Source organism: Pinus tabuliformis, chromosome 3_2 (assembly GCF_031772625.1).
Source record: "Pinus tabuliformis cultivar Carrire ecotype Pingquan chromosome 3_2, CPIR1, whole genome shotgun sequence".
In the NCBI taxonomy this organism is placed as follows: domain Eukaryota; kingdom Viridiplantae; phylum Streptophyta; class Pinopsida; order Pinales; family Pinaceae; genus Pinus; species Pinus tabuliformis.
In genome coordinates, this window is record NC_142302.1 from 926,048,102 (window position 1) to 926,061,459 (window position 13,358).

At 38.1% G+C, this 13,358-nt stretch overlaps 1 protein-coding gene across 1 annotated transcript; it reads left to right on the top strand.

Moving 5' to 3' along the window:
• Positions 1–10,417: 10,417 nt before the first annotated feature.
• Positions 10,418–12,794, top strand: LOC149183669 (vignain-like). The gene is made up of 4 exons (XM_089418778.1): positions 10,418–10,934; positions 11,157–11,389; positions 12,137–12,283; positions 12,378–12,794. Exons 1-4 carry the CDS (start codon positions 10,460–10,462, stop codon positions 12,642–12,644), a joined length of 1,122 nt encoding a protein of 373 aa, XP_089274904.1. The 5' UTR covers positions 10,418–10,459; the 3' UTR covers positions 12,645–12,794.
• Positions 12,795–13,358: the final 564 nt, after the last annotated feature.

Below are 13,358 nucleotides of genomic sequence, written 5' to 3' on the forward strand. Positions count from 1 at the left end.
CCCTTTTGCTCTTTTTTCTTCCAATTGTTGTGGTGTCAACCTTATAGGTTGTGGAAGACTAGGGGCAACAACACTTCCGTCTTTATAGTTGTGAGTGGTATGCTTCCTGGTTGCCATAATTTTGCTTTCCATTTTTCTTGCTAACCTGAATGCCTTCTCTAATGAATCAGGTTCCCAAAGGCGAACATCATGTTGGATATTATCCTTTAAAGACCCTATGAACACATCAATCCTATGCTCCTCTGGAATATCTTTTACCCTTATGTTCAATTTTTGGAACTCCTCAATGTGCTCCATTACTGAACCCTTTTGTTTGAGACTTATCAATTGGCTAAAAAAAGTGTTGCTTTTTGTATCTTCATAATGTGCTATCAATTCTTCCGTAAAAATTGCCCAAGTGATAAATTGTTTACGAGAGCAAAGCCATTGATACCATACAAACTGATTTGGTTCCAAATATACAGTTGCCATACGTACCTTTTGTGCGTTTTGCACATTATTGAGATCGAAGAATTGCTCCATCTGTAATATCCATGTGGCGGGATCCTTGCCATCAAACTTCCTCATATCGATTTTTGGAATATGGTGATTCTTCGATCCAACATTAGCGTCTATGGAATCATGATTAACATTTCTTTTGTTCTCATCATGAGTTTCCTTTACTACCTTTTCACCATTAGTGGTCCTTTCTTGTAGCAACTTCTTCAATTCTTCCATATCTGTCTTCAAATCTATCTTCAAATCTGCCATGTCTCTCTTCAAATCTGTCTTCGAATCATCCATCTTAGCTTCCATGCCCTTTATCTTAGATTCCACGCCACTTATCTTAGCTTCTGTTAGCTTTTGTGAGCGTGACATTTGTTGCACTTGTTCTTGTAATTTTGATATATCATGTAGCATTTCTTCCTCTTCTTCATGAGTCATGCTAGAGCTTTCAGGTTCCTTACTAGGTGTTTGCATTTTCTTTCCTCGGGGCATCAGTTACCGATAATAATGCTTTACTATGCCCTTTGAATTCCGTTAAACCAAGCTTACACAAAAATTAAAAAAAAAAAACTACACACCTTTTTTCACTTTATAGAAGCCTGATATTGAATCTGATGTATCTCTGTAATTTCAGATCATCCAGTTCTGAAATTGCTACCTGTAGTAGCCTTCTGCGTCCTCTTTCCAATGCCACAAGTCTGAGCCAAATTGGATTCTCCAAGGAAGAGTTATGTGAAATCTCCCACAGTGACTTGTTTTTAGACTAGTTCAGTAGAGCGAACTTGTACGACGTGCCACGAGTCACTGTTTCAACCTTTGAATCTGAAACACATATACAAGAAACTAAAGTCCGTCCTCTTTCTGTACCTTTTTACGAAATTTCAATCCGATCCTCAGAGAGAGAGTTATGACGATTTTCCCCAGGTCACCTGTTTTGAATGTAATTCAGGAGTCTGCAAAAAGGCCAACTTCCTCAGATCATATCTCCGAAAATATCATGCGAAAAGCTCTGAAATTCGGACCCAAGGTTCAGCGCCAATTCTTCTCAAATGGGTTTTTTTTGCGACTTCTGAAACGTCACAGAAAAAAAGTTATAGCGAAAATTCCACGATGACCTGTTTGGAGCAGCGAAACCCTAGAATCCAAAGCTCTGATACCAAATGTTATGAAACCAGCTCAAGAAAAGATAGAAAAGATAGATCAACGCCTTAGAATTCAGCCTCTTCGAGGGGGAAACCTCCTTTACATTACATAAATGAACAATTCTTGGATGATACAAATGACAAAACCTCCTTTCTATATATAGGAGTCTAAGGAGTCACAATATAATCCAGCCGACCTAACAATAATAATATAAAGCCACAAAAATAACAATAGAGGGATTCTATGGGGCACAAAAATAACAATATGGGGGTAATAGGGGCACAAAAATATAAATAAGGGGTATAACTACAATAGTAATGGGGTAATCACTAGTATTATAGGGACCCAACAAACCTGAACCAGAATTCTATGCCTCTACCTTTTTGATATTTTTGGCGAATAATTTCACTCCAGGGATTTGAGCCAAAGATGCCCCTCCATAGGGATTTACAGACAAGAGCAATCCCAAAGAGCCTTATGTCCAGCAGGCCCCATCCACCAAGCTTTTTTGGCAGAGATAAGAAATTCAGCTTCGCGAGATGGATTTTTCTCCTATCAGCTTTTGCCCCCCATATAAAATTGGCGGAAATCCTGTTGATGGCTTGGATGATACAAGCCGGGAGAAGAAAAAGGTGGCCCCAGTATACCGATAGCTGTGACAAGACCGATTTGACAAGCACAACCCTGCCACCCAGAGAAAGAGATCTAAATTCCCACAGCGAGATCTTGCTGAAGAAGCGTTCAATAAGCCATCGCCAGTCAGCCTTCCTGTAGGCCTTTGCTTTTAGGCGGAATCCAAGGTACTTGATTCCATCAGACAGAAGTCTGGATTCAATTCCAAGAAGCTGAGATATCCAAGAAATCAGAGTCTCATCGGAACCATTGTGATACAGGATCGATTTGGCTTTATTGATGGCAAGGCCGGAGGCCTTTTGAAAACGATCCAAAATAGATTTTATGCACAACCATGTTACCTTGGATAGCATAGCGAATAAGAGGATATCGTCAACGAACAGGTTATGTGAAATATAGATATGCTTACAGATCCTGACTGGAGAGTATTCTTTTAACTCCACTGCACGGTTGATGTGAAGGCTCAAAGCATCGATGGCCAAGATGAAAAGGAGAGGCGACAGTGGGCATCCCTGCCGAAGGCCTCTTTCCGCCTGAAAGAAAGGAGAAGGGCAGCCATTAATCAAAATAGCATAGTTGACATTTTCTATACAACCCATAATCCAACGAATGGCACCAGGATTCATCCCAATTTTGGCGAGGAGACATTGCAGATATCCCCAGTCTAATACATCAAAAGCCTTCTGCAGGTCAATTTTCATAATGGCTGCCTTGGAGTTGTGCACAGACATGGAGTGAAGACATTCTTGCATACTGGCAACCGCATCGTGGATATTTCGACCCTTTAAAAAGGCATGTTGATTGGGAGAGAGACATAATGCCAGAGTGCTTTTAATCCTTACTGCAATAATCTTTGTGATAATCTTGAAGGTAATGTTGCAGAGGGAAATAGGGCGGAAATCCAGGAAGGATTCAGGCTCGTCCTTCTTAGGAATAAGAGCAATAAGAGTGGACGAGGAATTGTTGTGAATGTTGCCTGAAAGTCTGGAGGCCTCCACCATACTAAGCAGGTCCCTTTTAAAGAGGTCGAAAAAATGGATGAGAAAATCTATTGACCATCCATCAGGCCCCGGGGCCTTGTCCTTTTTAAAGGATTTCATGGCCATGAGGAGCTCGTTTTCATCAACAGGGCGAAACAGAGCCTCGTTCTTTTCTTGATCAAACATCTCTGGCATCAGGTCGATGCCCCATCTTATATCGCTGAAACCAATCTCATTTGATCTGCTATATTGCTTTTTGAAGAAGCTTACAACCTGCCTTGAGATGTCCTCTTGAGAGACAGCAAAACCACCCTGATCATCCTTGATTTTCCATATGTAATTCCTTTCCCTCCTTGCATTTGCATATTTATGGAAAAACTTCGTATTTTTGTCACCTTCATGCAGCCATATGGCTCGGCTTTTGAGCCTCCATTTAGTTTCTTCTTGTTTCAGCAAACAGAATCTCTCATTTTCCAGAGATCTAATTCGGCATTTCCTTTCAAGAGAGCATGTGGAGAAGTCTGTAGATTCCAGCATCAAATCCAATTCCTGTTGAATCCTTTGGAGATTCTCTTTATCCTTCTGGTGTTTTCGAAACTGCCATTTTTTCACCATATCCCTGATCTCAACCAGTTTTTCCCTGAAGGATGAAAAAATAAATTGTTTGTCCCGGCCCTTGATTTCTTTCCATGCATTCTGAATAAATACATTGAAAGCAGGGTCTAGAAGGAGGCTGTTGTCAAACTTAAAGGAGTAACCTTTCCTGAATATTTTCGCAGGCCAAGATATAAGGATAGGAAAATGATCCGAGATCATGACGTTCTCCACAGAGAGCCTTGGCATACCCATTTTATCAATGAGACTAAAATGGATAAACACCCTATCAAGCCTTTTGGCTATGTAAGCCTTACCTATTCTACCATTTGACCAAGTCGGCTTCCTTTTGGCAGGAATAATGTCAATCATGTTCCTGTTGATCATCTCAGAGTTGATGAGATCCGCCAAGCTATTGTTTATCTTCCCCTGTCCCCAGACCTCATTGGAATACAAGGCTGCATTCGAGTCGCCTGCAATGAGGAGATTATTAATATTGAAGAGCTCAGATGCGAAGAACCTGATCCAGAAGGAAGTTCGGGACTTATATGGAGCATAAAGATTGAGAATGTTTATCGGAAATTCAACACCTCTGATAGAAGCCGATATTATAATCCCAGCAAAGCACTTGTATGCCTTTGCTTTGACCCTGGCAGGATCCCATAGGGTAATCATGCCGCCTGATAATCCATTTGCCTCTGTAGCAGCCATGAACCATGTAGGCAGCATTTTCCTGAAGTACGACAAGGAGTCCTCCTTTCTGTGCATGGTTTCCTGAATAAGGATGATTGCAGCCCTAGAATGGAAAAAGAAACTTTTTAGCGTGATGAATTTAGGGTCCACGCCGAGACCCCGAATGTTGAAAGATATGATGGGGATCATTTGGGGGAGTTTGCAGCCTGGCTCGCTCTAAGGGGCTGTGAATCGGAACCATCAAGGATGGGCACCTCAACAAGAGACAAATTTCTGATCCCTTCATTAGACACTATAGTTCTGCCTCTGAAGTGTCGACTACCACCTCTTCCTTTCTTCCGGACCGTAATATTTTTAGCCGAATCCGGACTAATTACAGGCAAACTTGGCCCGGGCTTATGGATCGTGAGTGGTTCCAGTTCAAGAGAGTCTCGGTTGAGCAAAAGGTCGAGGTCACTGTCAAGAAGATTAACAGGAGAAGAAATCGGGGAGTTAGGAGGAGTCGGACCAACACATTGCGATTTCCCTTTAATGACATGCCTGCCAGCTTGTTGGGGATGCGGAGACGAGGATGAGATGGATATGGGGATGGAACCCACAGAGAAATCTTTCCTGTTTGAAGGCCCTGGATGGGGGTCAATTATTATATCCTTCTGTTGCATGGGAGGTGGAGAAGGGACAGGGGGGTCCTCTGTAGGCTCAGTAAAAGGTGATACGTGGCAGCCTGTATTGTCACAGGTGAGCGGGCAATTGGAGGAAGGCGGGCTGCACTGAGAGTGGATATTCAACGGTAATTGAGCTGGAGGGTTGTGTAGCGGAATAGTAGCAGATGAGGGCGATGATTGACTGCCATTTAGAAAGGATTTTTTGTTAAGCCGCCTATGTTCATATAATTTAGCACTAGGGCAGTTTTTCACCAAATGACCAGTTCTTTTGCATGCTGCACACCTAAACGGAATTCCCCAGAAATCTAACCTCTGGTTTATGACCTGGTCCTTCCAGCTGATCTCAATATGATCAGGATAGCCGCCCTTAAAAGGTCTTTGAATTAGAATCCAGGCTATGCGTTTGTCCCTTTCACCCAGACACCAGGGGTCGACGTAAACGAAACGCCCAATAGCATTACCAATCAATTCTAGAGATTCATTTGACCATAGTTCCAAAGGAAGATTCGGGCATTTGACCCAGATTAGGTTGTTAGCCGGGGTGTTTTTCAAAGGGTTGAAGCCTATGTACCACTTATATAATGCAAGAAAACTTCGCTTGAAAACCCAAGGCCGGCTTGGATGATTCCAACATCTTCTGCTCACAGGAAATGGAAGCAGTACCAGTCTCTCATGAGGCTGGATATTACCGGAACGTAGCCTATGACCGGTTTCCAGAATTTAGCCAACCAGTTCCTCATGTCAACGTCAGACATTTCTGGGAAATGCCATTTCCCGATGAGGTCTTTCTGCTGAAGGCTATCGATCCTCTCATCTAGCTGGGCAATCTCAATTCGAAGCGCTCGAGGAGGAAGTGAAGTGTTGGCAGGTTTGTGCTGCTTTTTAGAGTTACGGCCCATATTCTTATTGCGTGAAGAGTCCCTTGACATTGATGGTTTGATCACCAAGCTGTCCAAAGATGCCAGGGCGGCAGCTGACCAGGCATTTTCCGCGTTGACAGCAGCATTGACTAGATCTTCAGGTGCAATGGAGTCGTAAACCCCCTCCATGCACCGCCAAATGGGGAAATTCGAGGAAGAAGTACAGTCGGGAAAGATCGAGAATTAAGATTGAGCCCAGATGTTTGACTAAACCAACCACCTTTTCAAGCGCGCCTTCTAAGATAGTAAATGACCAAAGCATATGAATAAGAGGAGAAGGACAAAGGGAAAAGAGGTAGGTGCAACTAGGTACGGGGATTACTACTTCCGTGTTCAGAAGGTATAATCCATGCACTTCAAAATCCCGAAACGGATATATTTGTACCGGGAATTTAAGCAGAGCATAATACCTGGTCGAGTTTGCGGCAGCCGGGAAAATTTGAATCGGCCAGATTGTGACGTAGCTTCGACCAAGCTACCGGGAAGGCGAAATCAGGGAGCCCGAGTTCGATTTCGAAACCTCAGTGAGAGACAAGCGGAAAATGCAGAACCAGAGTTCGATATCGGAACCTCTGTGAGAGGCATAAAGATTATGCAGAGGGTTCGTCACAAAGGAGGCAACAGCAATAGACCTTTACTATACACCACCAGTAGCCAATTTTAAACCTAACATCATTACAAGGCTTGTAAATGACGAAAAGATTCCTGAGCTTGTTGAAAAAGGTTTGAATCATCCTTTCGGTTCTGAGGCTGGAGTTATACTAGAGTTAGCAAGCCAGTATGCAATTACAGTCTAAGTTCCATAGATTCTACAACAGGGAATACTGGGAAAATACAAAAGACTTAATTCATACATCGGAATAAAAACTTAATGAAAGGAAAGAAATTAACTGACCTGGAGCCGGAACCATGACACCCAGAACGCACGAACTCCATGAAACATATTATCATCATCCAGCCAGGATAGCAGGGAGAAAGGTTAATATCTGTGTTAGAGGAGATAACAGAGCTGCGGCTGAAGTAGATTACCAGGATGAAAGCAGCTTGGCGGGAGGGAAACAGAGAAAAGAGCAGAGATACAGCCTGGCTAAAAGGGTGGCAGAATGAAGCTAAACGCAGGAAGAACTGCAAGCTAGATTTCGAGCGGAGTACGGAAATGGTGTGCGAAAACAAGAGGAGCCAGAGCTCGCAGCCGGGGTGAAAGGGTGGCGAAGTGAAGCTTGGAGCAGGAAAAACTGCATGCAAAGGAGACAAAACATTAAACTAACTTATGAGTTTTGCCGCATGTTCGAGACTTGTCCGAGTGTGGCATCAAGATGGCTTGAAGGCGGAATGACTCGTCGAAGGCACAGATTGGATGAGCATGAGGCGCGCAGGCGATGAATGTTCAGTGGAGACGACACGTCGCAGGCTATGGCTCCGCTCCAGGCTCCCTCTCCAATCTACATTGATCAAAATTAGTATTATTGTTATACCATTTTAAATTGCAATATTTATTTATATAGACCTATTGTTGCATTACCATTTTAAATTGCAATATTATAGACCTATTGTTGCATTAATTTATTTTCTTTTAATAGAAATAATAGGGAAATATTTAATAATTTTAAAATTGAATAAAACAAAATAGAAAAGAGAAAATGGGGAGAACCTGAAGTTATATATAACAGTGCCAACCATAGAGTATTCGAATCACTGCATGCATGCATTGAGTTCTTGCAAGTTATATTGTGTTAGAATTATTAAGCACACTTGAGTATTTGGGATTAAAATTTGGATGAAAAATTGTAATAAAAGATACCTGTAATGAGTAGGAAAATTGCATAATGACAGATAGGAGTCCAGAGGTTGCCTAAAGGCCTTATAGTGAAGAAAAAGAAGTCAAGGTTGCGAATATAAGCACGAGTAATGTTGAAACGGAGTCTAATGGTCATGGAGTGGACCAATATAAGGGTCTGGATTAGTCTAATGGTCATGGAGTGGACCAATATAAGGGTCTGGATTAGTCTAATGGTCATGGATTTCGAAAAAACCATAAAGATTCTCAAGTTAGAAGTGCTCAGTTTTAAAGCTAACAATAAAATACTAATGAAAGAACAAAACAAATTAATAAGAAAATTTTACACAGTTTGAACAAAATTCAAAAGAAATTGTACCAACCAACTCAGTCCAAACTAACATTGGAACATAATGTTAAAGTTAACAACAAAGATGTTAGAATCTCAAGGCATTCTAGGAGTGCTACTCATCAACGTCATCACTTAGCAAGGATAATAAGAAAAAGGGTTACTCTACCTTGAATTTGGCAATAGCCCTAATGTGTCACAGAAAGGCCAACAGAGGAGTTGACCGGGATAACTTACAAAGTGAGCTGAGGAAAATCAAAAGCCTCCCATATTCAGAGGAGAAAATAAGAAAGGAAATGAGGCAAAGACCTGGTTGCTAGAGATGAGAATATATTCAACTGTACAATTATTCCTCAAACTTGGAGCTAGAATTGCCCTGTACTGTTTGAAAGGAAATTCCAATCTCTGGTGGGAGCATCTCAAAGCAATAAAACAACTTTATGTGATATGTTTGAGTGGTTTCAGTCAGATATTGAGTACCGTGTTGTGAGTTAATGATTGACTGGTTTTTATAGTTTGTTCAAATGAATAAAGTTAGCCGATTATTAATTTATTTGTTAATTAATGTAATATTTTAAATGCAGTTGTTTCTCTTAAATACTAAGCGCCTTGTATTGAGTTGCATTAAATTAAAGTAAATGAATGGTTCATTGTTTTTACATTTTGTACAATAAATATGATGGTGCATTAAATTAAATGAATGGTTCATTGTTTTTACATTTTGTACAATAAATATGATGGTGCATTAAATTAAAGTAAATGAATGGTTCATTGTTTTTACATTTTGTACAATAAATATGAATAAAGTGATAGCTCATTGAGAAGATGCAATCATTAACTTATAAAAGTAATTGAATAAAACTAAGTGAGATTTAAAGACAAAAATTAAGCATTAACTAATAACGTTTTCTTTTTACATTCAGTTTAATACACAAGAATAAAGTGATATCCAACTGATACTGTGTAAAAGTAGTGAGCCAATCATTAATATATTGTTTAATAAAAGTAAAGTGAGTTGTAAAGATAATAAACCAATCATTAACTTAAATGGTAGCATAAATATGCCAGTATTTTGTCTAGAAAATAATGGTTTTTCTGGCACAATTTTGATACAATAAAAGTAAAGTGAGTTATAAAGATAATAAACCAATCATTAACTTAAACGGTAGTATAAATATGCCAGTATTTTGCCTAGAAAATAATAGCTTTTCTAACACAATTTTGATAAAATCTTGCAGATTTTTTTTAGAAATCCAGATTATAGTTATAAAATTTCAAAATTTTAGATACTCTAAGAATTTTTGAAAACATTAAATGTATTTTCACTATTAAAAAAAGCTATTCAAATAAGCCAGATTATTTAAAACAAATTTAAAAAAAAAAAACCTATTCAAAGACTTCAAACTATTTGAAAAAAAAAAATAAGACAAGTCCATAAATGACCTTTAATATTTCTAATACACTTGTCAAAATTGTTATTCTCTACTCTTCCAGCTCGCTTGTAGGGACGGAAGTCTACCTACGTAGACACACAGATCTAATCATTTGCGTGGGACTCGCACTAACTATCGTAAAGTACGCTACCGTGCCTGAGAATCCCTTAATCGCAGGGGATTCAGATTCCTGCCATGTTAATGTTTCCCGATTCGTGGCGTGAGTCAATTTCCTGGACTCTGGCTGCCTACTTTTACAGTTTTCCTGTTGGGACAGATGCCTATACATCGCACTCTTACCCACTCTTGTAGAGAAAGTTACCGTGCTCGAGAAGTCACTATTGTAAAGAAAGTTACCGTGCCCGAGAAGCCCTTAAACGTAGGGAATTACGATTTTATATTGGAGTGGTTTGAAGTGCGATTTGTTAAAATTTTTTGTAAATTTTTTATTAGAATTAAGTGAAAAAAAATTGTGATTGTGAAATTTAAATTAATTTTTTATTATTATATACATTTCAACACTTTTTTAAAATTTGATTGTGAGTAATTCACCTGTAATTCCAATAACTTAAATTTACTAAATTTCCGGCCATGTTAACGCTTCCCAATTGGTGGCGTGAATCAAATTTCCCGTATTTGCTTATGCACCACGTTACCCCCTAACTAATCCCACACGCTTTCGGGTGTCTTACACTCAGTCAGAGTTATTATATAAGAAAATCGTCTTCCCCTTTCTCCACACAAATTCTCATTATTTCTCTCCCTGAATTTTGTTGTTATTTCGTGATGGCGAGTGTTTCAAAGGCAACCCTGTTACTCTTCCTTGCGACCACCTTGTGGACTTTATCAGCCAATGCTTCGGATTCTTCCCCTGGATTTACAGATGAAGACCTCAAGTCCGAGGAAAGTCTGCGACTCCTTTATGATAAATGGGCACTTCGGCATCGCACCACCAGAAGTTTGGATTCGGATGAGCATGCCAAACGATTCGAGATATTCAAAGACAATGTGAAATATATCGACTCCGTGAATCAGAAGGATGGTCCCTACAAACTTGGATTGAATAAGTTTACAGATCTGAGTAACGAAGAATTCAAGGCCATGCATATGACAACTAGAATGGAGAAGCACAAGAGTCTGCGCCGAGACCGAGGAACACAAAGTGGATCATTCATGTACCAAAACTCCAAGCACCTGCCAGTGTCTATTGATTGGAGAAAAAAAGGAGCAGTTAATCCTGTGAAGAACCAAGGCCAATGTGGTATGATCTTGAATTTGCAGAATTAGTTTCAATTTCAAAATAATATCTACTAATTTTTTAGATTGTTTTTTCAAATTTATCACAGTATCAATATTTTGATCGAAGCTTTTAACCAACTAAATTCATTTTAATTTTTATTTATTTAGTAGCTGAGCACATAGGTTTACTTTGGTATATGTTGTAGCTGATGTATTGTTTTTTTTTTTGTTTTTTATCTCGCAGGAAGTTGTTGGGCATTTTCAACTATAGCTTCTGTAGAGGGCATTAACTATCTCAAAACAGGGAAGCTAGTTTCTTTATCAGAGCAACAGTTGGTAGATTGCAGTAAAGAGAACGCAGGCTGCAACGGAGGGCTTATGGACAACGCCTTCCAATATATCATAGATAATGGTGGGGTCGTTGCTGAAGATGAGTATCCATACACTGCTGAAGCCAGCGAATGCAGTCACTCCAAGGTATGTTAAGTGGCAATACTGCTTACCTGTGCATTTAGATAGGATAGTTAAATCCTAGTAAAACGGAAAATTTTAGTGAAATGGATTTCTATACAAATTTTTGAATAGGTAACTAGTAAAAAGGCCCTCTAAATTGTGTGGATTAGGATGCTGTATCTTTGGAAAAATTGTAGATATAGATGTTGAATATTTGGAGTTTTTCACTATGTGGATGTTTATGTTTGTATATTTTGATTTTTAGTATTTGATTAGATAGATTTAAATAAGATTTGATTAGGTAAATTTATTTAATATTTAATAGGTTAAATTTATGTAGAAATATATGAGAATTGAATATATATATATATATAATTACATTAAGATAACAATAAATAAACTTTTTCTTGAAAATGACAAAACATTGATTCTCAAATCTTAATAGTATGCCTAGATTCCTTCATATGCCATAAGAATCCACATATTTAATTCTCAATGAATGTGTGTGTAAACATACTCCCTAATTCTCAATGAATGTGTGTAAACAACATAGTCCCTAAACCATTTGAATGTGTGTAAACAACGTAGTCCCTAAACCATTTGTAGGAGTTTTTATTGACATGAAAAAAACAGTTTTTATAAATAGTAGTATCATTATAATATTTTTAATAATGATGTGTTATAAGATTGTTGAATTATTATTTTATTTTATTTTCTTAATAATATCTATTATTATATTTGGTAAGATTACTAAGTTTTGTTTTTTTATAGGTTAAATCGAATGCAATAGCAGCAACTATTGATGGTTTCGAAGATGTTCCTACTAACAATGAAAAAGCTCTCAAAAAAGCAGTGGGTCACCAACCTGTTTCTGTCGCCATTGAAGCAAGTGGTAAAGATTTCCAATTTTATTCAAAGGTAAGTGGCCATAATCTATTACATTGTTCTTAAAAATGAATATATAAGAAATGAGTAATTTGGCATCTACACTAAGCAATTTTTTATTATACAGGGAGTATTCACTGGTGAATGCGGCACTGAACTTGACCATGGAGTTGTAGCGGTTGGTTATGGCAAGTCTCCTGAAGGAATTAATTATTGGATAGTTAGGAACTCTTGGGGACCAGAATGGGGAGAAGAAGGGTATATAAAAATGCAACGAGATATTGAAGCAGTAGAAGGGAAGTGTGGTATTGCCATGCAAGCTTCATATCCGACGAAGAAAACACAAGACATTGATATTGAACTAGATGTCGCTCATGTTAGTGATGAACTGTAAAAATTGTCTCAACAAAAAATTGGTATTGTGAATTCAATAATATGAAGATTCGTTCTTCATTTATTAGTTAAATTTGGTCATTATACTATATTATTGTTCATAGGTACTTCACACTTGAGAGTTTTAAATACATTATCATATTGCACTATTATTGATGATATTAAATAACTTAAATTAAATTTTCCAATGTTTCAAAAAGTGTGATTGAGATCATAGATATAATTTTGTTGTATTCATTTGTATGTCTAGGCAATTAAAATCATTCTTAAAATAAATATTACAATATTAAATTTAAATTCTAGGATTGAGAATAATAACGAACATTGAAGCACACACAAATTATTTAGAAAGGCATTCAAATTCTTAAGAAAAAAGGGGTACAACTTGCATCATTAGTGAGAGATTCATGAATCATTTTTAGGCCCCTCGATAACAAACTCCATTTCAAAATCTTTTTATATCAACACGTATTATATATATATATATATATATATATATATATATATATATATATATATAAGCTAAGCCTAACAATTTAATGCACTTGAATTCTTCCAACTCTTATATTCTTAAAATAAAGCCATACACCTTTTGGAAAATGGTGGCACAAGTACATATGAGGTGCATTAAGAATAAGTTTGGGGGAGAGTATCTTCTCTCATCTCCCATGGGTTTAGTTGAATTTAAGCTTTGATAATAAAAGCACCACATACC